We start from the raw sequence: 26,593 nt of genomic DNA on the forward strand, positions 1-26,593 counted from the left end.
GATTGCCCTACATCATGGCGGCTCGTAGCGTGGGGCTGCTGACCCGTTTACCCCTGTGCTCTCAGAGACCGGCCCAAGTCCCGCGACCGGCTTTCAGGCTCCTTAGTTGTCCAGGGACTGTGGCGGCGGACGTCAGGAGTGAAGAGCAGCCTCCCGACTGCCGGAAGGCGGGTGAGCGCGGCGCGCGTAGCGCGCTGAGGAGAGGGAGACGGAGAGCTGGGCCCGGTGCGGGGGAGACCGGAGACCCGTGCGGCGGTGAACGGGGCCGGAGAGGAGAGGAGGAGAGAGGGCCGGGTGCGGGGGTGAGCGAGCCGGAGGGAGGAGGCGAGAGGGGCCGGAGGAGCGGAGCCGTCCCCTCTCTTGGGGCCAGGCCGCTTGGTCTCCGAACCCCAGATGAGTGTCCTCACTGGTCTGGGGACTCTGTTGACAGCATTAACATCGCTCAGGCCGGGAACCCAACTGCTAGCGTTTTGCTGTGTCGATGACAATAATCAATAATGCCAGATGTGGAGCTATTCTTCGTTAGTGTATCTGCTTTGATGTCTAAAAGATGTCGCTCAAGGCCAAATACACTAAAGCCCAATCACAAAAATTTTGCATCAAGCTTGTGAAAAAAATGTATTGATTTCTGGAACTTATTCGAGTTTCAAGACATGAAATTATTTCTAAAGTGTACTAAGAAAGTGAAATACTTCCCCTAAAATAAATTGCAGTCTTCATCATATTGAATGACAGACCTCAATTGACAGAGAATGAGAAATACTACCTTAAATGTCATGTCATTGAAATATACATTGGAATGTATTTAGCAGAAGCTACTGAAGTAATCCTTGCCTGTTCAATAAGATTGTACCAGAGAGGCTATTGCAGGTTAACATTCCTGTGGTGGCTTAAGTTTAAGAGCATTATGACGTGCTCTTTGGGACACAAGGTGATCGGATGAGTAGGTACAGAAGGAATTTTCATTATTATTCCATAATTTTTTCCCCCATTTTCTTTGTGTGTGTGCATTTTTGCATGTCTTTGGGTGCATGTACATTTGTGTACAGGTATATGTCGAGGTCCAAGCTTGATGTGGGGAATCATCCTCTTCACTCTTCCACCCTCCTCATTGAGGCAGAGTTTCTTAGTCAAATCCAGAGCTTGCAGATATGGCCTCTAGTCTCCATATGCTCTAAGGGCACCATAGGTTGGAATTACAGGTGGCTCACTATGCCCACCCTGGACTTGCTTGGATTCTGGGGATGTAAACTGTGGTTCTCTCATTTACATGGCCAGAGCTTTAACCATTGAGTCTTGTGGCCAAGCCTGGTGACTCAAGTTCAATCCTTCTTAACCACACAGCAGAAGAATAGAACTGACTCCAGGAAGTTGTCCTCTGACTGCTACATGTGTGTGCCTTGGCATAGGCGTCTACCCACATGTTACACACTAAAGTATACATTAAATTGATTAATTAATTAATAAGTAAGTTTTAGAAATATGCGATAATGGAATTGTTTCAGTCATATATAGTCTTTGTATACTTTATCAATATATGTTTAAAATTTTGTTTTATTTTATTGGGCTTTTAGAGACAGCGACTTCCTATAGCTCCAGCTGGCCTGGAAATCACTATGTAGACCAGGCTGGCCTTGAACTCACAGAGATCCCTCTGCCTCTGCCTCTCAAGTGCTGAGATTAAAGGCGTGCGCCATCACGCCTGGCATGTTTAAAATTTTATGTGTGTATGTAATAGAAATATTTTTTTCATCTGTAGGCTCTGAAGACAAGGCTCCCAAAAAGAGATTCTCTGAGGTGCAAAAAGAAAGAAGAGAGCAGGCCCAGAGGACTGTCCTAATACATTGTCCCAGTAAAATCAGTGAGAAAAAGTTTCTCAAGTATTTATCCCAACATGGACCAATTAATAATCATTTCTTCTATGAGAGCTTTGTATGTATCTAAAAAATATCTAACATGGTGTTTGTGCTTCCGAAGGATAGCTATTGTTTTTTGTAGTGTGTAGCCTTAGATCTTCCATTATTCTACCTACTCGCTTATCTTATCTGCATTTCTTTAAGGAGGCTTCCCCCCCTTGGAAATGAGCATAAAAACCCTTATTGCAGTACTTTGGAATTATAGCTGGAATGTAGCTCAGTGGTCAAGCACTTGCCTAGCATGCTCAACACCCTGGGTTCAGTCCCTAGCACTGGGGGAAGAAAAAGAAAAAAGCTAGATTTTTTAGTGATTGGTGGTGGAATGGTCCCATTGTCTATTTAATACTGTAGCTAATGGTCAGAAGGAGGGGATCTTAGTTTTGTTCTTTGGTTTCCTGTTTCAGCATTCTTTTCAGTGTCTCTGGCTGATACCACTTTAATGTTCCTTTTCCTAATTTACTTGTAATCGGTAGACTCAATGCTCATGTTAGAATCCTATCATTTATAAATTCTAGAAAGTGATATTTTGTAACTCTAGGGTTCTATGTTCGTGCTGTTAGATATCATTGTGAGATATGTTCTTTTTCTTCCTGATGTTTTTGGTATAGGGTCTCTATGCTGTTGTAGAATTTTGCCAGAAAGACAGTATAAACTCATTGAAGAATGAAACTCATACTCCATGCCTGGACACAGAGGCTGTGATTCCATTCAAGTCACGTTTCTTCAACTTAAAGCTGAAGCATCAGTCAAACCGGATTTCTGAACCGTTATGTACACAGTCCAGCAGCCAGTCTCCCCCTTCAAGCAAGAAGCTTTTTGAATTACTGAATTATGCAGAAAGCGTAAGTTTATGTGCACACTTCAACTTTAGAAAAAAATTACATGAATTATTTGTGTGTAGTGCTCAGATGCATTTTGCTTACTGGGTATAGAGTTTTAGTTTTACAAGATGAGGGGAGTTAGAGGTGAATGGAGATGGTGGCTGTGCAGCAGTTTAAAGAAGTGAATGGAGACGGTGGCTGTGCAGCAGTTTAAAGGATGGGTTTCTCTATCCAGCTTTCCAAAAATCCATCAGATTCAGCCTATCAGGTAGGTGCTGAGCTTGAGTATTTGGGATGATCTTGAAATGACTCTGGTTTTCCTCCTGATTCTTTCAAAGCAGTGAATTATAGCCATAGATATCCTGGTGGCAGGCCTTTCTTATATTCACAGAGTGAATAAATTAGTCAAGGTGTATTTTAAAACACATTCATATATTTACTTAGCTATTTTTTTTTTTAATGATTCTAGTATTAATTGGGCTGGAGAGATGGCTCAGTGATTAAGAGCGTTGACTGCTCTTGCATACAACCCAGTTTCAGTTCTCAGCACCCACATGGTGGCTAACAATAGTCTTTAACTTCAGTGCCAGGTGATCGGATGCCCTTTTCTGACATCCGCTGGTATAGCACAGTACTAGTGCACCTACCTACACGAAGGCATACACTCATACACATAAAAGTAATAAAATATTGAAAAAATAATTCTAGTATTAATCTAGTAGTAGGTGGAATTGCTTTAAAAAATTCATATTACTCAGGAGCTGGGGTGATGGCTCAGTCTTTAAGAGTCCTTGCTGCTCTTGCAGAGGACCTAAGTTCAATTTCCAGCACTCACAAACCACCTGTAACTAGTTCCAAGAGGTCTGACACCCTTATCTGGCCTCTACAGGCAGTTGTGCTCACGTACACACACACACGATTAAAATATATACTATAGAATTTGCTGAATGAAGAGTAAAGGTAATCCTCCTCCACTGAGTCCCAGCCCAGACCCATCAGGCTCTTCACAAGTGACCATAGGCTGCCACAGTTTGGGACCCTGTGGACAATACAGATTTTCTTTCTCTTTTTAAAATAGCAACATAGGGGCTGGAGAAATGGCTCAGTGGTTAAGAGCACTGATTGCTCTTGCAGAGGACCCGGGTTCGATTCCCAGCACCCACATGGCGGCTGCGACCCCTCCTTAACTCCAGTTCCAGGGGACTCCGAAGCCCTCTTCTGATCTCCGCTGGCATTGCACGACCTGGGTGCACTTACATACATGCAGGCAATACGCTCATACTCATAAAATAAAAATAATAAAATATTAAAAGAAATTAAATTTGCAATGTAAAATTTTACATGATATTCCATAAATGCTAAAGTAGCTTATTTCTAATTGTATAGTACTATTTTTTCTAGTACTGTTTTTTCTTTCTTAGACATATCAAACTTTTAGTTTAGTAGTGTTTAAAAAAATCAATTCTTTTTACTTATCAAAATGGTGGGGTTTTTTGCAAGGCATGGTGGCATATGCCTTTAATCTCGGCACTCCTGAGGAGAGGCAGGCAGATCTCTGTGAGGTTGAGGCCAGCCTTTCTATATAGTGGGGCCAGCTGGAGCTCCAGGGAGACCCTATCTCAAAAGATAAAAAAAAAAAAAAATACTATTTCTTGGTTTAATCTTCGACATTCTAAAATTTTACTTCTCATCTTACACGTTTCTTTCACTTTTGTTTGTTTTTTGAGTTCGGTGCTTAATTCTATTACTTTCAATCCTGTTTTCAAATAAAGATATTGAGTCAATTCTAATGCAGTTTTTAGAGTCTGATTATTTTAACCTCTTAACATCAGCCTTCTAAGGAATCAGTGGGATCATAAACACATCTGGGGCTTCATTGCTTCAATTCTAATGTTTCCTGCCCTTTGCTCTTGGATTCCCCTCCAGCTCTTGTCAGTGTTTGCACCTCTTTTGGAGTACTTTATTACTTTCTTTTTCCTAAAATAGTACTTTGTACTTATTTCTTACAAAAAGTAATAATTTTAATTCTAACCAAGTTTTGTTTTCCTAGTGTCATTTCTGAGTGCTTTTAAGAGTATTTATCTGTTACTAAGGGCCTGCGGATGTTCAGTGGAAAAAGTGCTTGCTATGTAAGCATAGGGGCCTGAATTTGGATCTCTAACACCCACATAAAAACAGGCAACTGTAACCTCAGTGCTGTGGGAAGGGAATTGGGCAGAGACAGGTAGATCACCATAGATAGCTCCCTGGACATCCAGTCTAAACTTAGAGCTGAAAATGAGTTATTTGACATGACCTGTACAGCTTTGTGTTTTGTTGTCTTGTTTTGGCCAGCTAGATGGATGATCAACTGAACACTCTCCTGAAGGCGTTCCAGCTGACAGAGGAGAATATCAAACTCCGATATCTCACCTGCTCTCTCATTGAGGACATAGCGGCCGCATACTTTCCCAGCTGTGTCGTCTGGCCTTTTGGCTCCTCAGTGAACAGTTTTGGGAAATTAGGATGTGATTTGGACATGTTTTTGGATCTAGATGAAATTGAAAAATGTGATGTTCATAAGGTAATTATATTTCTTTGCACCATTATAAAAAATTAGAAAAAGGAAAATCTTTAAAACTAATAAAATTATAATTAGTGATTTTAAGACTTAAAGTTATGTGGGTACTGGGGATTGAATTTATGTCCTCATGATTGGCTGGCGCCAGCAGTTTACCAACTGAGCTATCTCTGAACTTCTGATGGGTACTGAGAAGTTCCAGAAGCACTATTCCACTTTACCTTCTGATGATGTGAGTGCCTTTCCCTGTACTTGCCAGTGCTGGCAGCCTGCTTGCATTTTTCAGACTGGCAAATGAAAAGTGTCATTGTCACTCTAATTTCTTCCTTAGTCTCTAGGAAACATGTGCATCTTTGTGTTTATTAGCTATTACTGCTTCTGCAAGTTTCTTTTTTCTTAAGACAGGCTCACTGTGTAGCCCATGGTGACCTGAAATTCGTGATTCTCCTGCCTCAGCCTTCTGATGAAAGCTTGTGCTGCTGTGCCCAACTTCTTTTCATTTCCTAGTCAAGGCTTTAAAAAATTTTTTCCCATTAAAAAGGTTTGGTGTTTTTCCTGTTTGATCTGTATGCACTCTTCATCAGTGAGTCCTTTGTGTGGCACATGCTGTTGTTTGTCTTTTTTTTTTTTTTTTTTTTTTTTTTTTTTAAAAAATGGGGAAAAAAAGGGGGGGTTAGTTTTTTAAAAAAAAAAAAAAAAAAGGAAGTGGAGTTGTGCTTGTTAACTACCATGTGGGTGCTGGGAACCGAACTCTGCAAGAGTAGTCAATATTCTTAACCGCTGAGCCATCTCTGTAGCCCCTGCTTTGTCTTTCAAGGAATAAATGTGTGCTTTGCCTTAATACGGCTTTGACTTTCATGCAGTCACATTAATTTGCTTTCTATAATTTTATGATGTGCTTTAAGAATCGTTTTCTGTTGTATTGTAAAATGTTCACTTGTTTCCCAGGCTTTGGCTTTATTTATTTATTTATTTAATTTATTTTTTGGTCTTTTTGAGACAGGGTCTCCCTGTAGCCCCAGCTGTCCTGGAACTTACTATGTAGACCAGGCTGGCCTTGAACTCACTGAGATCCACCTGTTTCTGCCTCCCAAGTTCTGGGATTAAAGGTTTTTATGTTTTTTTTAATGGTTTACATTTGTTATGCATGTTGAACTTCAGCTTTAAAACTAAATTACAACTCTAGTTTACTTTTTTTTAACAGTTATTTGACTTTTGTTGAATAGGAGAAATTTCCCAGTAATTTGAAATTTATTTTATTAAATAAATAATTAGATTTCTGTATTTAAGGAAGTCTGTGTGTTTTGTTTCTCCTCTTGATCTGCTGCTCTTGTGCCCATGCTCTCCCCTACTAGTGCAAGCTTAGTATTTATTGAGACATAATAGCTAACTAGGGAAGGGCAGGTGCTTGTTTGGAGTCTCTGTGGAATAAGTGAATCTATGTGTATTATCACCCCATGTACATACCAGACCATGGTGCATAGTTATTAAAAGTCAGTGATTGTGCAAGTTAGTGCTTTATATTTTCTAGACAGAAGGCCACCAAACAACTTTAAAGTGTGCTTTGCTATGGTTGTCTGAAAGATTTTTACTGATTTTTTTTTTTTTTTTACCAGAAATTATTTAGACTTTTAAGTTTTAGGACATTCATTCCTGAAAGCTTATTAATAGATTCCTTTTTGCCAGATGTGATGATGCATACCATTAATCCCAGCACTCAGAGGTGGTGGCTGTCTTGAGTTTGAGGCCAACCAGGGCTACATAGTAAGACTTTGTCTCAAAAAAAAAAAAAAAAAAATTCCTTTTTATAAAAAAACTCATAATTATCAATGTTTTTATATTCAGAATGTAGGGAATTTTTTGATGGAATTTCAAGTGAAAAATGTTCCTTCAGGAAGGATTGCAACTCAGAAGATCCTGTCTGTGATTGGAGAGTGCCTTGACCACTTTGGCCCTGGTTGCGTGGGTGTTCAGAAAATTCTCAATGCTCGGTGTCCACTTGTCAGATTCTCTCACCAGGCCTCAGGATTTCAGTGTGATTTGACTACTAACAATAGGTATGACCTTCTAACTTTATTCACATAAATGGGAATATTCTAAGGCATTGGGTTAACTTTTCTTGTATAGAAACAGTAGCTCTGAACTCTTTCAGACATGCTTGTGTGTGTGTATGTGAGAGAGAGAGAGAGACAGAGACAGAGAGACAGAAAACAAGAACTTACTGGATGTGATACCTGCTTAGCAAGTTCTAGTGAATTTGAGTTTGGGTCAGGAGGATTGTGTTTGAGGCCACCCCAGGCTACATGCCTGAGCTATTAAAGCAAAACTTTTCTCAAAAATATTTTTTTTAAAAAATTGAGCAATTAGATTAAAAAGTAGGAAATACCTTTTAGTATACTTCTCAGTATGCTCTTAAAATATCAGAGTATTGCTGGGCGTGGTGGCGCACGCCTTTAATCCCAGCACCTGGGAGGCAGAGGCAGGTAGATCTCTGTGAGTTCAAGGCCAGCCTGGTTTGCATAGTGAGTTCTAGGACAGCTGGGGGCTACAGGGAGACCCTGTCTCAAAAAGATCAAAACAAAACAAAACAGCCAGGCAGAACTGCCTGAAAATGTTAACAGTAAAATACTGTTCTTACCCATGTTGCCTAATAGTATGAAAAATAACTGTTATTAGAAAACAAAATAGCACTTTGACTTTGACCTTTGAATGTCTCTGCGCATTGTTAGTGTTGCACACTATCACGTGTATGATGATTACTTGGGTGAGAAAGTGCTGGAAACAGCTTAAAGACGGAACAATTTTATTTCTGTGCATTTCCATCGTGGTATCCTAGCTACTTGATAGTTAGAAAAAAGTTGGGCTGATGACACGTTCTTTTGTACTCTGAATACTTTTCCTATGTTCACCTTAAAAGACTTCTAAATTCAGGAATTTATTCCTTTCATTAGCATTTTTGCTTAAATTTGAGTTTGCTGTTATTTATTAGATGAGTAATTATAATTGAAAGTAAATCAGAAAATCCAATGTAGAGCAGTTTTGCCTAAACTAAAATGTTAAATATAAGCTAATGCTAAGTACTTTCGAATTGCCATCAAATAACACGTGGTTTAAAGTCCTTATTTTTTTTATTTTTTCTAAATTTAATACACACACACACACACACACACACACACACACACAGAACACCTCTGATGACAGTTTTTTCTCCAGTTACGTAAAATAAGACAAAATGACATCTTTGTGATTGCTGGGGACTCAAACCCGCGACCCCTGGCAAGGTGAGGATTGGGGATGAGTAAGCACGCCTTTCGCCAGTCCAGCCGCCCCCATTACCCAGGGACACTCAGACCAACAGGGAGCCTAGTCAAGCTGGCACTCATTTTATTGCAGGTGTTACAAAGCTTATAAAGAAAGGCACCTGAAACTCCCCCCTCCCCCCCTGAGAGTGTATCTTAAGGATGGTCTCGAGCTGATCATGCACTCCTCAGCAGTGCGGAAGTATTCTTCAGACTTTCAAAGCAAGCCAGGCCACGCCCCTAGTATCTTCCTTTCAGACCTATGCAAGGTGGGGCTTTTAGGTCCCCACATGTGATGTTATTTTCTTTGTCATATTGAGACTGGTTTTTAAGAATTTGTTTTCTGCAGGTTTTTATATTTTTTCTACATGCCTTTTTGAGGTTTCTATGTGCTTTTTAAGTGTTTCTTTATATCAGATACCTCACCTGATTTTATTTTTTAGCTTAATTTAGCTTTAGTTTAATATATAAAACTTTTAATCCTTGTTGTCTTTAAACACCAGCTTAAGCACCACAGTGATATTTTAAAAGTTTAAATAGATACTATTAAGTGATTTTTGTGCCTTCTGTTAGTTCTTTGAGAAATTATAAGATACTCTTTGGTCAGTAGAAACTTAATTTAAAAATATTTCTGGCTGGGTGTGGTGATGCACGCCTTTAATCCCAGCAGAGGCAGGTGGATCTCTCTGAGTTCAAGGCCAGCCTGGTCTACATAGTGAGTTCTAGGCCAGCTAGTGCTACAGGGAGACTCTTGTCTCACAAAAAAAAAAACCAAACAAACAAACAAAAAAAAAATTTTTTTTTTGGTTCTTGATCTTTGAATTTATATATTGATTGGGAATTTTGTTAGAAATGGCTTTTTAAGCTGGATCTCCCTCACTTCCTTTCAATAATGAGCTCTCTGTTGCTGAGGCTGGTCTCCAACTCTTGGGTTTAAAGAGATCCTCCAAACTTAGCCTCAGTAGCTTGGACCACAGGCATGTGTCACCATGCCATGCATGACTATAAAGTTTGATGTTTGAAAAGAGCTATTTATTTTATGTGTATGAGTGTCTACCTGAGTATATGTATGTATACCACATGTATGCCTAGTACCTGCAGAAGCCAGAAGAGGGCATCAGATCCCCTGGAACTGGAGTTACAGTTAGTTGGTTATGAGCTGCCATGTGAGTGGTGGGAATTGACCCTAGGTCTTCTGCAAGAGCAACAAGTGTTCTTAAGTGCTGAGCCATCTCTCCAGCCCCAAACTTTGATTTCTTAACAGGCACTTTATCTTCAAGCAGTTTTTTTTTTTCTTTTTTTTTACGTTTGGCTTGAGTAATTTTGACTGCTTCACAAACTATTAAGAATTCCAAGTAGTTGCTTTCATGATCAAATGATTAGAATATTCTGTTTACTTCAACTTGTTTCCAGAGGACTGGATAAGTAAGAAGTGAGACTTGAGTGCAGAAACATCTTCCAGTGTCTGTCTCTAGTGATGGCTATGAAGAGCCATTGGACATTTCCCTTATTATTTAAAGATCACATTTAGGAACTTCGACTTAATAAAAAAAAAATCCTAAGTTTAAGAACTTCATTATATTTTATTTATTAAAATAAACATAATTTTAATCTGCATAAGTGTATTGCCTGCATGTAAATGCAGCTATGTCATGCATTGCGTGAGAGGTCAGAAGAGGGTATAGGATCCCCTGGAACGATAGTTATGGACTGTTGTTAGCTGCCATGTGGGTGCTGGGATTCAAACCCAGGTCCTCTGCAAGAGCAGTCAGTGCTCTGAACTTTAAGCCATCTCTCCAGCCCTATGATTGTCATTTTTTTTAAACTTTTTAAAAAAAAATTTTATTTTTATTTTATGTATATGAGTGTTCCGCCTGCATGTAGGTAAGTGCACCCATGTTGTGCAATGCCCATGGAGGACAGAAGAGGCTGTCAGATCCCCTAAAACTGGAGTTATGGACAGTTGATAGCTGCCATGTGTGGGCTGGGATTTGGACCTAGGTCTTCTGCAAGAACAGGCAGTGTATTTAACCTCTGAGCCATCTCTCTAGCCTGATTGTCATTTTTTAAGAAAGTTTCATTGACAGTATTTTGATATTCAAACATTTATAATTAAATTGAATATTGTAAATGCATATGGGGTTGGTGTGTTATTTGTTAGTTGGTTTTGAGACAGGGTAGCCTCAAACTTGCTGTGAAGCTGAGGCTGACCTTCAGCTCCTGAGCCCCTTGCCTCCATCTGCTAAATAGCATGATTTGCAGGTATTTGCCACCACATCTTGCTGCATAATGCTCTTGGTTTAATCATGGTGTTTAGAATGTACCAGAAACAGTAAGATACTTAGATCTGTTTCCAGATGTGTATTTTATGACTGTTTTGTCCTCCTAATTCAGGATTTGAAATGTGTTTTAATTTTTCTTTTCTTTTTCTTTGTTTTTGAAGAATTGCTTTGAAAAGTTCTGAACTCCTTTATATATATGGTTCCTTGGATTCGAGAGTAAGAGCCTTGGTGTTCAGCTTGCGGTTTTGGGCCCGAGCACACTCACTAACAAGCAGTATTCCTGGAGCTTGGATCACTAACTTCTCCCTGACAGTGATGGTCATCTTTTTCCTCCAAAGAAGGTCACCTCCTATTCTTCCAACTCTGGATTCCTTGAAGTCCCTAGCAGGTAAGACTAGAAGCAGTTTTGTTTCCTCTTTCTGACATACAGACCTTTACCATGTGTAATCAATGCATGTAAGACATGTCATTTGCTTCTTGATTTTTTTTTTTTTGAGGGGTCTTTTTGAGACAGGGTCTCCCTGTAGCCCCAGCTGTCCTGGAACTCACTATGTAGACCAGGCTGGCCTTGAACTCACAGAGATCTGCCTGCCTTTGCCTCCCGAGTGCTGGGATTAAAGGCATGCGCCACCACATCCGGCTGCTTTTTGATTTTTAAATCCAAAAGTAAATAGAAGTAAATTTTAATTGTGAGTGTAGATTTGAAATGCTTTGGGTATGTGTGCCCACCAGGGGTCATGAGAGCAGCTATTGTCTAGTTGAGCCTTTGGAATTGAGAGCTGTGGCTTTCTCTATCAATTGGCAACTGGTTTAAAGCAGCCATAGGACAGTCGGAGCCTCTCACTTAGTTGACCAAATCTAAGATGACATTGAAAAAAACACCAGATGCAGCTTTGGATTGGATTGCAGTTTCAAGGCTTCCCAAATCTGAGCCACTCCAGACTTAAAACTGTGGTACCTAAAACTGCTTTGTGATGGCTTAAAGATTCTTAGTGTGGTTTAGTTAAGTTTATAGTCTGTCTTAGATGTGTACTATTTTAAATTCGACATACTATTTGTTATGAATAAGTTGAAATTTTGATAGCTTGCTGGAGGAGATGTTAAAATACCACAGTTCTGAATTGTAAAAGGAGAGTAGGGGATTTGTATAGAATGTATATTAACCCTTACATTCTTATTAAGGTTCATTTTGCTTCAAGATAATTCTTAAGTGTATCCTTGAGTCTCCTGTTTAAAATAACCCTAAAAGAAATTTTATTCTACCTAACGAGCCTTGAACTAATGGTGTTTAGAACCATTGACTATCCAGCTATACCCTCTTCCACTGTTCCTCTTTATATATGTTCACCCTGTGCTACGATCGTTCTCATAATGTTTGTCTTTGTGTGTGCACTTCTTCCTTGGTGTCTTTCATTGACAAAGGAGCATTCAGAAGATAAGACAAACATAGACGCAATGCAGGTGGAGTCTCATCCACGAGCACCTTATAAATACCCCTTCCTGTTCAGCTCCTGATGTGTGCACTGATGTTTAATAGTAAGAAGTCTTTATGGTGAGAAATCATGGAGCTGTAAACAGAACTGAGGCCAGTTTGTATAAGAGAATATTCCTGAGCATCTCCTCTGGTTCTGTCCCCGTCTCAGCTGTCATCCCAAGTCAGGCCTGCCTCCCTGGCACGGCTTTCATGGTCTTCTCCCTTTGCCTCCAGCGTACTTCCTGCCAGATGCCAGCAGAGTGGTTTTCCAGAGTACGTATCTGATAGGAGGATTCTCTCTTGAAACCCTTTAGTAGCTTCCTAAATCTACCAGTTATTTTTAGTAAAATAATACAATTTATAGGCAAAATGTATATATTGAGGGCTGGCGATGTAGCTCATTGGTAGAGCACTTGCCTAGTGTATGGGGGGTTCTGAGTTCAATTTCAAGAATAGCCAAAAAAAAAAAATTGTTTTTGTTCTAAACCATTTAAAAATAGTTTTTAGTATATTCTATCTTTGCGCCATCAAAATAGACAAAACTAATTTAGAAATCCCATGAAGGTATTCAGTTGATTAAATTTGTTTTCAAACACCATCAGAGGCATTTTCAGGCTGTTGTTTGCAGTTAGTTCTCTAAATAGCACATTGTAGGTATGAACTGTCAATGTAAGACAACATTTGTACTTTTTGCTTACTTTTTAATTTTTGGTTTTGAAATTGCCGTAAAAGAATTTTTTATGAATGTTAATGCAGTAAAAATCTCTCTGAGAAGAATCTATCAAAATATTTTTTCCTGCCGGGCATAGTGGCACACGCCTTTAATTCCAGCACTTGGGAGGCAGAGGCAGGCGGATCTTTGTGAGTTCAAGGCCAACCTGGTCCAGGTGAGTTCCAGGACAGCTGGGGCTACAAGGAGACCCTGTCTCAAAAAAGACTATATATATATATCTCCTATTCATGTATTCAAAATTATGGTATTAATACTTTTGATTTTTAGACATCTGACATTGATGGGGATTTAAAAGTATATGGTTAAGAATTAAAACATTGTTCAGAAAATTCTGAGACCCTCAGTCAGGTCTCTTTCATTAATCAGTTGGATGGCTGTAATCAAATATTTGATTTCTTCTGTGCCTCTCATTTGATATGCAAAGTCCTAACAATTTGATCTCTTTCAGTGATTTTTTTTTTTTAAAATTTTTCTTGCTTGTTTGCTTACAGCTTGAATTCCCAGGACATCTTTCAGAACTTCTAGGACTTTGTAAAACACTGTTTAGAACCTAGGCTAAGGTCAAAGCCCAACTTTTCAGCATTGTATACAGGCCTTTTGTGTTCTTCCTCCTTCTTTGCACCTCCTCTGTTGATCACTGGGACCTTTCTAAACTCTGTGCTGATCTCTGATGGTTTAGCCCCTCTCTCTACCTCTGTGCCTTTGCCTGTAGTGGCTTCTAGTCTTGTCTCTATTTACATGGAGAGCCTCCTCAAAATGTGTTAGGATGGAAGAAGATAAACCGGTACTGTATGGCTGTCCTTGCTAGGGCTTTCCTGGCTGTGTTCCCTGTCTTCTAGCAGCGCCTGTACTTCACCTAGTAAATGGTTGTAGATCTACCACCTGTCTCCCTTCCTTAAGGGTTCTCTAAGATGGGCTGATTGTGGTTCATCTTTTCATCCTCCATTCCTGACCTAGTGTTGGGTCCAAAGTAGTCTAGTGAATACATTCCAAGTGGCTACATGGATGTTTTAGCATTGATGGCTGTTTTGCTGGGTAAGGTAGGCCATGTTGGTGACTTTGATATTCCCTCTGGGTTTCTTTACACGGGTCTCATCATTTCTTGTGTCTCTTACCATTTTGGGGTTTGCTGCCTTTCTTATACTTCTGTGCTCAGTGCTTTTATACAGTATTTTTCTCTTTTAAGTGTCTGATCAGATGGGTTTTGAAGGATGAATTGGGAATTTGAGGAAGAATGACTAGGTAGCATCTTCAGTAGTGATGCACAGACCACCATGTGTTGATGTGTGATTCAATAACTATTTAGTGCTAACTTGTGCCAGATACTACACACACAAACAGACACACACACAGGCAACATACACATGATCATGCATCCTGTACTCTGTCTTCCCAGCAACTCTTGGAGGCAGTGATAAACAAATCTGTGAGGTTATCCAAATTTCTCAAGTTCACATTGCTAGAACATGTTAGAGTTTGAATTCAAACCTAAGCACATTTCAGAACTTTAAAAAGCTGAAGTATAACACACTTAGAAGTTTATGTGTCTACTGATTTTCACTAACTGAACACACCTGTGAAACCATGTGAAAGTCTCCAGAAATTTCTCCCATACGAGGCAGCATTATGGTATGTATTCTCTGGGTCTGATGCTTTTTAAAAGGGAAATAAACATGAAGTTTGCACTTTTCATCTTCATTTCCCTTCCTCTGGGCTCAGAGGAAATAACATTTCTTCTGCTTTTCTGGGCTGTTCCATGTGCTTCTCTTATTTGTTATGACAGTAGTTTCCAAAGAATAGTCTGTGAATCACCTGTATACCAAAATCATGTCAGTTACTTAAATCACATTTTGGAGCCCTCTCAGCAGCCCTGCGGTAGACTCAGATCTGCTTTCTGAACTTATGGCCCACTGATTGCCCTTTTGAGCGTCCCACTCATCTGTGGGGTTTTCTAATATGACATTTGCTGGGCACATGCTTTTAATTGTGATGGGTTTAAATCAGCTCCTGTAGGGATTGCACTTTTGAAACTCTTTGAACTCTAACCTCTGTCATGAAGATAATCTTTACATTTTCTCTGTACATTTTATGGTCTTATTCTTAGCTCTGCTATCTATTTCGGTATTTCAAGTAACATGTACAGTTGAGATCAGAGTTCTATTGGGCCTGTGGATGTCCTGTCATTACACTGTTTTAAAATAGAGCACACTTTCTCCATTTGAGTTGGTTTTGTACCTTGATCGAAACTAAAAACCATATTTATATGGCTCCATATTATTATATTATTATATGGGACCCATAATATGGGTCCATATTTATATATATGGGTCTTCTTCTGGGCTAGCTCATCTGTTGCTGTCTCTGTCTCTCTCAGGCAATACTGCACTGTTTTGGTTGCTATAGCTTTGTATTATTGTAACATTACATAACATGATTGCCACAATTTTATTCTTTTCAAAATTGTTAAAATGATTTTCACTATTTTATTTTTAATTTCCAAACCTGCCCATGTATATCTGCAGAGAATTCTGCTGAGTCTTTGAAAGGAGAATTGATATCTTAGTCTGGTCATCTAGGTATTTTTAAAACATTAATTTATGGGGTTGAAGAGATGGCTCAGCAGTTAACCCAGCACCCATGTGGTGGCTGATAGCTATCTGTAACTCCAGTTCCAGGGAATACAAAGCCCTCTTCTGGCCTCCTTGAGAATTGCATGACATGGGTGCACTTACATACTTACAGGCAAAGCACTCATACACATAAAATATAAATAAATAATTTATTCTTTGACAGTTTCATACATGTATTAATACATTTTGGTCCCATTGACTTCCCCTTCCTCCCACTGATCCCTTCCCATCCTCCTATCAAGGCCCCATCCTACTTTCATTTTAATTGCATGCATGCTGTCTGGGTGATAAAGAAAAAAAAGAAAGAAAAAGCAGAGATAAGAAGGGAGAAGACTTGATAAAGGAGCTGTTTGTTAGGTTTGAGTACCTGAGGGTTTTGCAGAAACAAAGATGACTTTATCATAAATCAAAATGCTTTCAAGTTTTAATGTATCAGAAATCCTTTTAGAGGAAAGCAACACTCATAGAGAAAGCCTCAGGGTTTTAGTGATATGTATGTCTAGAAATATTTTAATGTGGCTCACATTCTTCTGCGTTGGTAATATTTTGAATCAGAGACACATTCCTAAAAGAAGGCACAGCAGCTGAAAGACTGACTATATATGACTTTTGCTGTGTCAGAAAAACACATAACCCATTATCACTTGACATAAAGTGTGTGCCCTGATTCCAAGGGGTAGATCCAAAGAGCAGCATTGCACAGCCAGGTGCGCTAGCTGTGTGCTACTGTGGCTTTGGGCACATGATAGCGCCATGTACTGTAGAGGGGAGCTGTGCAGGATGCATGCGGAAATGAGTAGAGGATGAACTGGGTCCTACTCCTCTCTCAAGGATATGCCTCAGTGGCATTACCACAGCCTCCCAAGAGCACCATACTGGGAACCAAGCCTAATACATGGGCCTTTGAGGGCACACCCCAAAATGGAGCAGTTGAGCACATAGAATTGGGGGGAAACTATGTCAGTAGCTTAGATCTCAATTTAAAAAATTATAAGCATCACAAAAAAGGTAGATAGGTTTGAAGGAATCTATTTATGTTTCTCTAGTTTTTCTCTGGAGATTATAGAGAGCCACAATCAAATGTCCATAATTAGTCATATTATTAAATGTTTGCTATACATTAGACATGATTGTGGGTCAGACTGTAGGGGAAGAGATAATCACGGGACGGTGGCCTTTGTATTCCCAGATTGGGATAGAGGGAATTAGGGAATATTCAGAGAGGAATGGCCTCTGATTAGATTTGTGAGATTGGAGTTCGCTTTTCAGAATAGCATCCTGCACATGGTATGGTGAAACGTGAACTAGTATGGACCAGAGATTTCATGGTGGCTGTGGACTTAGCAAAAAAAGGAAAATGATTACCTCTGAAGATAGAGAAGCTAGTAGGAGTCAAATGCCCAAGTCCCAAGTGTTCCTCTGTTTGTTTTACTGAATTACTGAATTCCAGTCACTCTGGGAGTTCTTCATTTGAGAAATTAACAGAAGTTTTAAAAACACCTCAGAACAATCAGTTTGTGTCATGTATGAGATATTGGATCAAAGCATTAGAAAGTGTAAAGAATGGAAATCTCAGTTAAGTATTGATTAAGGACGTGCCAAAGTTTGTTTCATGAAAGATAGACACTCCATGTGTTTTCATTTATAACTGGACAGTTGAATAGTTCAAAAGATGGATTAGAGTCATTGAATTGTTAGAAGATAGTTACAGTGTGCTGAAGGAAATGCAAAGTTAATTTCACTTGTATAGTTAGACTTAAATCTTCTTAGTGGTGTTTTAAATTCTATAAATATATAAAACATTGACTAATAGGGCTTATTAATATATAACTTTGATTTATTTAAATCATAGATCCCTATTCTGAAGTAGGAAGCCTCTTCAAAGTGTGAAACTTTTTTGTCTCTATTTGTTTAAGATGCCGAAGATAGATGTGTAATAGAAGGAAGCAATTGTACATTTATCCAGGACTTGAATAAAATTAAACCCTCAGGAAACACGGAAACATTAGGTAAGTCTTTTTCTTTTTGTTTGTTTTTTTTTCAATTCAGACAGATTTTGCTCTGATTTTCTTTATCTTATTTCTTTGCAGAATTACTACTGAAGGAATTTTTTGAGTATTTTGGCAATTTCTCTTTCAATAAAAATTCCATAAACATTCGACAGGTAATGATGTGTTAGTGTTTGTTTATAAGGTTTCTGATCTTCTGTTGTACTAACATTTTCAATTATCTTCATTTTTAAAGCACTCTAATAAATTAATAAATGCTATAGTAAGCCATGAGATCGAAACCTTGAAGGGCTGTGTGACTCATCCATTGCCAGAAGAAAGACAGGCAGCTCTGTGGCATCCATCTGCCATTGTCACATGCCATGGTCTTTACTTACTGCTAAGAACATATTCTTCAAGATGTGGAAAAATATCATGAAAGTTTTCTGGAAATCACAATTTTATATTGTAGTTGTTTTAAACTATAGGTGTGTTCGAGTGGAAGAATTTATTTTATGTATTTTTGAGACAAGTTTTGTCATGTATGTACACCTAGATTGGCCTTGGACTTGTGGTCCTCTTGCTTCCACATCCCAAGTGCTAGGGTTACAGGCATTTGCCACTCCCCCAGCACTGTGGAAGAAATTTGATGCCAGGTCCTAAGAATAGATTTGTTATCCACTCTTAATTTAGTCATGCCAGTTTATAAAGATGATTTTTTTTTTTAAATTATGTGTATGTAGTTGTGTCTCTGTGTGGTTATATTTACATGATTGCAGGTGCCCAAGGAGGCCAGGAGAGTTTTGGATCTCCTGAGAGTAGTTGTGAGGCACCCAACATAGGTACTAGGAACTGAACTCTGCTCTTCTGCAGGAGTAAGTGCTTCGGCCCCAAAGTCTGTCAGTTTGTGGTTTTGATGGTTCTTAGAAACTCAGATGATTCTCTGTGTGTATGTCTGTGTGTGTGTGTCTGTGTGCGCACACATGCGTGTACTTTAGTGGGGATGGAACCCAGGTAGGGACTTGTTTATGGGCAAGTGCTTTATCACTAAGCCACATCGTTAGCCCCACTTTTTCTTTTTTTCTCACTAGTCAGGGTAGAACTCTAAGCAGAATGTTTTCAGTTAAGAGGGTGCTCTGTTTGGATTTACTCTGTTTTGTCTGGATTGCTGGCTACAAACCCTGTAAAAATAGCTTCATAAACTATAAACCCAGATCCTCCTTTTTGCTGTCTTCAGGTCTCCTGGTCCTGTCATGGAGACATTGGAGTGTGGGGAAGGACACTGAAAGCCCTGGAGTGCAGACTAAAGGAAAGCAGCTCTTTACTTAGGACAGCAGGACCCTGTTGCATATCATTGAGAAGTTAGGGGATAAATAGCTGCTGTTATGTTGGACAGCCCTGATCACTAACTTGGACGTATTGAAGGGATGTTTGGGGATCAACTGAAAGAGGGGAAAGGGGCAGGCTGTGGCTGCTCACCTGAGTTGTAGTTTTCTGTTTCATTTCTGTATAGTATACTCTCATGTGGAAAAGCCTCCCCGTTGGATCTTTAGAAATGTAATGGAAGCTTTCCAATGTTCTAAATGAATAAAATCCAGTGGTCCTCTCTTCCTTTTTCATTTCATGCTTAGTAAATTAGTTACTTGTATAATTAAAAAATTCTACTTTTGTGTCTTAGTACTTCTGTAATAGGTATGTTTTTACCAAGTCTCAAAAGTATCTCCTTCCGCTCTCCCTCCCTTCTCTCCTTCCCTCTTTCCCTCCCTTTCTCCCCCCCGACCCCCATCCTTCTTATTTGGATCTTGCTATGTAAACCAGGCTAGCCTGGAACTTGAGATCCTTCTACTTTAGCTTCCTGTGTACTAGCACTGTGTAAGTGTCTACCACATCAACTGCATTTTCTATTTTCTATTTTTTTTTTGTTCTTCCTATTCCAGCTCTTATCCTTTTAAGTAGAAGTTACATTATGCAATGTGGAAATGACGTAAATGAACTTAATCTGAACTAAATGATTTTCAGTTAACCCAGCAAAACCATGTGCTCTTGTGTCTTCTGACCTGGACATCTGATCTTGTTTCCTTGGCAACCTCAGTTTGCTTCCCCACACAAATAGATAATGAATGAATGTGGATGTGCTTGAGAATTAACCTATCAAAGCGCTGAAAGCAGGCGCACCATCTCTGTTGCACAAAATGGAGGTTGGGAAGGTTGGAGACCTTGGGTGAATGAGGTATTCTTGAACTAAGGATGGAAAGGCCAGAGGGTAGAACCAAGCTTGTGCTTCCCTAGCAGAATCTGGAGAAACCATTTTGAATAAAATTACAGGTGGGCCTGGCTCAAGGACACAGTTCCAGGGACGGGGTTTCAACAGACAGTTCCATCAGCACAGTTCCAGGAGACAAGAGGGTTCCAAGAGATCTCTAGGGGAATAAGTGTCCTCCAAGATCCAGCCCATGCTTAAAAACTGAATGTAAGAGTTAGGCTTTTTGTTCAGGTGATTATGTTAGTGTAGTAACGCTGTAATGCAAAAAATATTTTTGTTGACCTAGACCCAATATCTGTCATCTGAATGGTGACATCGTCCATAAGATCATAAACCTGAGTTATCTTCTTCAGAGAATATCCATAGAATATGGGTGAAAGAAAAACTAGTGACAGACATACTCAAGTACCACACATGAATGTCCAGGCCCATTAGGGAAGCAGTGCTTTACTCTGTAGTCTTTTGCTGGTGTTGTATGTGTTCTTGACAGTTAAGCCCTTCTTACATTTGTGCATTTTCTGTTCTGGTGTAGGGAAAGGAGCAGAATAAGCCTGATTCCTCTCCTCTGCACATCCAGAATCCTTTTGAACCTTCTCTCAACATAAGCAAAAATGTCAGTCAGAGCCAGCTACAAAAATTGGTGGATTTGGCTAGAGAAAGTGCCTGGATTTTGCAACAGGAAGATAGACATCAGCCTTCTCCTTCCAGTAAAAGGCCCTGGGGGCTGACCACCCTCCTGATACCTACAGCAGGCAGCAAGTTTCTCCCCAAGAAGAAAAGGAAAAAGCCCGTGAGTGAAAGAGTCAAAAGCTTATTAGAGTCCATAAAAGATAACAGTCCAGAGAGTTCCACGAATACTGATGGGAAAACAGCGATGTCATGATGGCAGACGTTTTGTGCCAAGAACATGTTTTGGACTACCTGGAAAAACTGCTGAGAAGCTTTGACAGCCTTTAACTTTCATCTGGTATTACTTGTCACAATCTCTTCACCCTTTCATTTGATCTGAAGTTCTGGATGTTACTTTCTGACCAGGTTGAATTTTATAAAAACATCAGCCACAAAAAAATGGGCAAAAAGATCAGAACATATTTTAAACTCTGAAGTGCATAGAAAAAAAAAAAAAAATTCCACAAGCAAACCAGTTGGTATCTGTGTCAGTACCTAGTTGAAAAACATTTCAGAATTCTAGTTATCTATATAAATAGACAATGAGCATAATAAAGCTCCAAGATTTGGTAATCCTCTTCAATAGTATTCCATTTTTCAGCTAAAGTGCTCTATTATGCTTTCTGTTATCTGATTAGTATATAAAGGAACGGGTTTTGACGTGGACTCCTCCTGCAGACTTTGTTTTTGTTGCTCCATTTCTAATGCCTCTTCCCATCCAGACCCTAACCCTACCCCCATACTCCCTCCCCTGGTCTACTTGCTCCCAGTTTGCTCCTCCTATTTTCTTGTATTCTTCTCTGTTTTTCCCTCTCTAGCCCACCTATAAGATCCATCCATGATCCCCTTTCTAGATTCATGATCTTAACACCCCCCCAACACCCTATAAATTTTAAAAGTGAAGCCTGGGGTCCATATGGGATAGTAGATGTCTTTCTGGTCTGGGATACTTCATCAACCAGAGTATTACAATTACAGCAGGTTGGTTTGATAACCAAAAATGTGTCTCTAAAACATGAAAATGTAGACACTTCAGTTACTCCATTTGGAGTTGTTCGAAGATATAAAAATAATATTTGGGTTTTGTTTTCAAAAATAAAACTTTTTACTAAAACATGATTCAGGATCTAATGTTTCTTTTTGAGAACTTTCCTCTCCTTGTAAGGGACAGATGCAAACAGAAATGTATATTCCATGTGGAGTAGCTTCGGAGTAAGACACAGATGGTGTAAAGTTCAAGAACACAGACTTGAGGCAGCCTGGCTCCATGGCAAGTTGATCTCTTCTGGCTTCAGCTGTAAATGGCTACACCATGGGAGTAATAATAGTGCCCATGGCAGCAGTGTGTAACAGTGCGCGCTGCACTACAGTGTTGTGACTCCTACATGAGGTACCAGAAAGGTGTTAGGTCAAAGCCGACACAATAAATATTACAGGTTGAGTATTTCTTATCCTAAGTCCTACAAGCACAGCTCTTTCAGCTCTTTAAATATGTGTATTCATAATGACATAATATGTATATATGGTGGCAGACCTTGGAGGCAAGACCCAGGTAAGCATCTCATGTAGTTTTGCTCTAAAGATATGTAGCCTAATGGTAATTTATTGTTAAATAGTTTTGTCCGTGAAGCCATTTGACAATTGATACTTTCTACATGCGGGGTCATATACTTAAGTTTTCACATTTTAAATAATATTTTTAAGTTACATGTATGAGTGTATTGCTTGCATGTATGTAAGGGCACTCATGTCATGCAATGTGTAGAGGACAGAAGAGGGTGTCAGATCCCCTAGAACTGGAGTTATAGACAGTGTGCTCTTAACCACATAGTCATCTAGCCCCTCAAGTTTTCACATTTTATAGTATTTTAGATTTTTCTTTTTTTCCCCTTTTTAAAATTTTTTTATATGTATGAGTGTTAGGCCTGCATGTGTGTAAGTGCACCCGTGTCTCGCAGTGCCTAAAGAGGACAGAAGAGGGCGTCAGATCCCCTGGAACTAGAGTTACAGGCAGTTGTTAGCTGCAATGTGGGTGCTGGGATTTGAACCCAGGTGTCTGCAAGAACAGCCAGTGCTCTTCACTGCTGGGCCAGCCCTCCAGCCCTTCATTTTGGATTTTTCAAATTAGGGAATGCCTGCTTCTTTAGCTCTGTTGTTTTTCTTTGGCTTTAGCAGCTTGGGGTGGAACCTAGTCTTATGCAGGTAAGCTCTCTGCTACTGAGCTGTGTCTCTGGCTCTTAGCTGCTATTAGTGTGTGTGGTATATATTTTTCTTGCTACTCAAGAAAAGTTCAAACTTAAGACTTTGTAGTGTTCTTAAACTTTTTAAGTTTTAGATCAGAGTGGAATGAGCGTGGGGTGTTTTGAGGACAGCAGCAGCAGCAGGGGTCTGAAGCAAAGCTGCTCACTGGACTGCTGTTGGAGCTTACCTCTGAAGCCAAGCAAGAAAGTTCTTTCCTGCTGGTGGTACCTAACAAAAGCTACTCTCATTTCTGCTCTAAGTTTATTTTGATAGGTATAAGTTTATTGAGATAGAAATCAGTGTTGACTTAAAACACAACTATTTAAAGGTTTCTAAGTAAAGTTATTCTTTTTTCCCTAGTCACAAATGTTTGGTCAGAAATTACCTTTTTTTTTGTGTTGATTTTAAATTGTAAGTTATGTAAGCACATAAAATGTATACATATACTAGCGTTCATTTTTGAAATTTATACTCTACTCTCCCACCTTGACACTGGTGTCTGTTTTCAGAATATGTGATGAATTTTAATACACAAAATTGGTGGTGCTGTTGGGGAGGTCATGGAATCTAGGAGGTGTGACCTTGCTGGAGGAAGTGTGTCATGGTGACAAGATTTGAGAAAAACCCTTTCTTCCATAAGTTGATTTTGATCATGGTGCTTTATCACAGCACCAGAAAAAATACAGAAGGATAAGGAAAAAGGTTTTCCCCTTGGTATTACTGTACTTCTGCACTGTTGGCCTATCATGAACTTTATTCAGTATATGAAAACAGTTTTGATGGGAGATGGCCTAGATGAAATGAATTTCAGCTACATATCATTCCAGATTTTATAGCCTAGCAGTATAATTCCTAAGGTTATCCATCTAGAAAAGTCAGCAATTAACCAGAAATGTTTTCAAAAATGAGAATTAGCTGGAGTCAGTCTAGGAAAACGATGTATCTTGTGTGTCACTCTGTCCCAGCAGTAATATGGAAGGGAAAAAAAAAGAATGAAGTAAAGCATTCTGCTTACCCCTTCTTGCTTTGGCTGCACACCACAGAAGAGGTCAGGATTCATTGTTTTAGTCATGTTCTAGTATTTCTTGGCCTTAAAGACCCATCTTGTACTCCTTTCAGCCTGCTGATGCCACAGCAGGAGAAAGCTGCCTTTGCATCTCTGAGTACACAGACCCAGGGACATCTGCACAAAGCCATGGGAAGGCACAACCACACAGGCAGCCCAGCTCCCTGCTTCCTGCATCAGTTGGTGAGTAGCTGTCACTGGGTCTTGGCTCAGTATCTCTGCTAACTGGGAGTGGAACATTCAAAATGCTATGGAACTGAAATAACTATTTCTGTCTGGCATGATCAGGTGATTTAGGGTAGATCTTGAGGGGACAGTGCATCGGCAGGGAGGGATTAGAAGATTGTTCGGGAAAGGGAGCAGGAGTCAGAAGGAGAGCCGCCTGTGGACCTGGAGGTCCATCACTGTGAAGAGTTAAATTGAACAAGATTATGAAAACTGCCAACTGCAAGTTAAGGGTATTTTCAGTGATGAGGATTTTGTGCCAGTGAGTAATTAAAGCAGTGTTCTTAGCTGATCACCAGCTCTTACCAACTAGTTTTAATAGCAAAGCTGAGTGGCATAGGCCCCATCAAGTTAGAGCTTATTTGGTCGTTGGTTTTGTGGAAAGGATCAGAGGCTGACTGACTCTCATGTATCAAGGAGAGTCTCCTTGATAATTTAGTTTAAAAGAAAAGCTTCAGGAGTTTCCCAGCAGGAAGCGTCAGGTCATGGCTGACAGAATTTTATGTGAAGCCTCATTAATGAGAACCTCTTTGTAATATATATTTGGAAAGGAATGAAACATGACTAGAAATCACTTTTCACCCTGGTATGATATCAGGAGATTTATTTGAAGAACTAAAAGATTTATTTTGATTTCCATGCTGAATCCAATTATTTGTGGATTCAGATTCCAAAGCATATAAACATTACAGCATTCTTCTGGATTTCCCATAGAGCAGCTCCCAGAAAGTATCTGTTGTGGATGGGCCCCTTGATCTGTAGTGTCTGTGGCATGGGGTATAGAAAATCACCACCAATTACTCAAGATACCTTTTGTCTGAAATGTGAATCTTACCTCTCCTGGATGTATCCACCTGCCTTTAAGTACTCAATGGAGTCAAAGCTGCATTAAAGGCATAATTCACTTTTTCCCCTGTTTATTCTTAGATGAGCACCTTAAATCATTTCCTTCCTACAACAAAGTTTCTAGACTTCAGAATGTGATACCAAGATCTATTTTACAAAGTGTGTCAAGCTGGTGAGATGGCTCAGCAGCTAAAATGTTTGTTGTGCAAGCATGAGGAATTGAGTTCAGATCTCCAGCTTGTAAAAACCAGTTGTTGTGACACACGTCCGTCAGCTAAGCACTGGAGGAGCAGAGACAGGTGGATCCTGGGGGCTCAGGCTCACTGGCCAGCTAGTCTAGATGAAAAGGTGAGCCCCAGGCTCAGAGAGATCCTGTCTCAAGGGAATACACGGGAGCATGATAGAGGAAGACACCCAAAGTTGACCTCTGGCCTACATACATGTACATAGGCTCTTGCATGTACACAAACAGGAAAACAACACATGTACAATTAAAGAAAGAGTACCTCAGATCTGGGTGTGATGTGGAGAGCTAGGTGTGATATGGAAAGCTAGGTGTGATGTGGGGAGCTGAGTGTGATGTGGTACACTCCTGCAATCCCAACACTTGGGAGCCAGAAGCAGGAGATTGAGAATTCAAAGCCAGCCTAGGTTGCATAGTGAGATTCTGTCTCAAAAAACAGCAACAAAAAAGTCTCAGATATAATTTGACACTATAAGTAAGTGTGACTAAATGCATTATGCTTATAAAATAGGTTAACATCATGTCAGTGCTTGGATTTGACTGCAGAGCATTTCTGATTTTGAATTTCAGATTAGGGGTACTCAATGGGAAATGTCTGTGTAGCCATTCAAAAATCCAACTAACATCTGAAGTACATCTGGTCCCAAGCATGTTGGGTAATCTAGGCCTAATCTGGATTGTGTCATCTAAATTAATGAAAATAAAGTTCTAGACTGTTGTTTCTATCTGGCTTTTTTTAAATAAGTGTACAACACTGAAACCTTACTGCAGTGGATACTGGCAAATCAAATGAAGCAAATTAATGATATCACAAATCAAATGTGCATTGGGTTCCCTACCACCAACATTCCTTAATGTGGTAAACCACATTGCTAGTTACTAGTACTTGGCTTAGAGATATTTAGCTGGGATTTTCATTAAGCTTGGATATGGTTATTGTGCCTGGGCTTAGTGGAATGAGAAAGCATGATGTCCTCTCCATTTCTACTCCATTTTAAAAACTCACATAAAAGGTTATCTTTGAAGCTGGCTAATGTCCTGCAGGGATGAGGCTCACCAATAATCATATTGGATTTCACTATCGAAAATGTTGAATACAGGCAAAAATAGACAGAAGAATGTAATAATCTTGCATAGATTTGTTACCTGTTTGGACAGTTAACTTGGCAAATTTTCTCAAATATGTAACCCACTAACTTGCCACCTCTACTATCTCCACCACTATTATTTGAAACAAATTCCAGTCATCTTACCATTTTATCTATAAAACATGCCAGTATAGCCAGGCGTGGTGGCGCATGCCTTTAATCCCAGCACTCAGGAGGCAGAGGCAGGC

At 39.6% G+C, this 26,593-nt stretch overlaps 1 protein-coding gene across 3 annotated transcripts; it reads left to right on the plus strand.

The window, feature by feature from the left end:
- On the plus strand, window positions 1-21,754 carry Mtpap (mitochondrial poly(A) polymerase). Of its 3 annotated transcripts, XM_008850523.3 has the most exons (9): window positions 1-171; window positions 1,760-1,932; window positions 2,525-2,758; window positions 5,076-5,300; window positions 7,143-7,354; window positions 11,040-11,266; window positions 17,632-17,724; window positions 17,806-17,879; window positions 20,499-21,754. In XM_008850523.3, the coding sequence occupies exons 1-9, from the start codon at window positions 15-17 to the stop codon at window positions 20,847-20,849; spliced, it is 1,746 nt and encodes a 581-aa protein (XP_008848745.1). In that variant the 5' UTR covers window positions 1-14; the 3' UTR covers window positions 20,850-21,754. The 3 variants fall into 3 exon arrangements, with proteins under 3 accessions (XP_008848745.1, XP_029410642.1, XP_029410641.1); XM_029554782.1 differs by lacking the exon at window positions 1-171 and having other exon boundaries at window positions 1,760-1,861; window positions 5,072-5,300; XM_029554781.1 differs by lacking the exon at window positions 1-171 and having other exon boundaries at window positions 1,760-1,861.
- Window positions 21,755-26,593: the final 4,839 nt, after the last annotated feature.

This window comes from Nannospalax galili, unplaced genomic scaffold (assembly GCF_000622305.1).
Source record: "Nannospalax galili isolate Female #2095 unplaced genomic scaffold, S.galili_v1.0 scaffold43, whole genome shotgun sequence".
Classification (NCBI taxonomy): Eukaryota; Metazoa; Chordata; class Mammalia; order Rodentia; family Spalacidae; genus Nannospalax; species Nannospalax galili.

Coding starts and splice junctions, on each gene's coding strand:
- Mtpap (XM_008850523.3), top strand. CDS start 15: ATGGCGGCTCGTAGCGTGGGGCTGCTGACCCGTTTACCCCTGTGCTCT. Junction 5,301..7,142: donor AAAAATGTGATGTTCATAAG/GTAATTATATTT, acceptor TTTTATATTCAG/AATGTAGGGAATTTTTTGAT. Junction 11,267..17,631: donor TTCCTTGAAGTCCCTAGCAG/GTAAGACTAGAA, acceptor TATTTGTTTAAG/ATGCCGAAGATAGATGTGTA.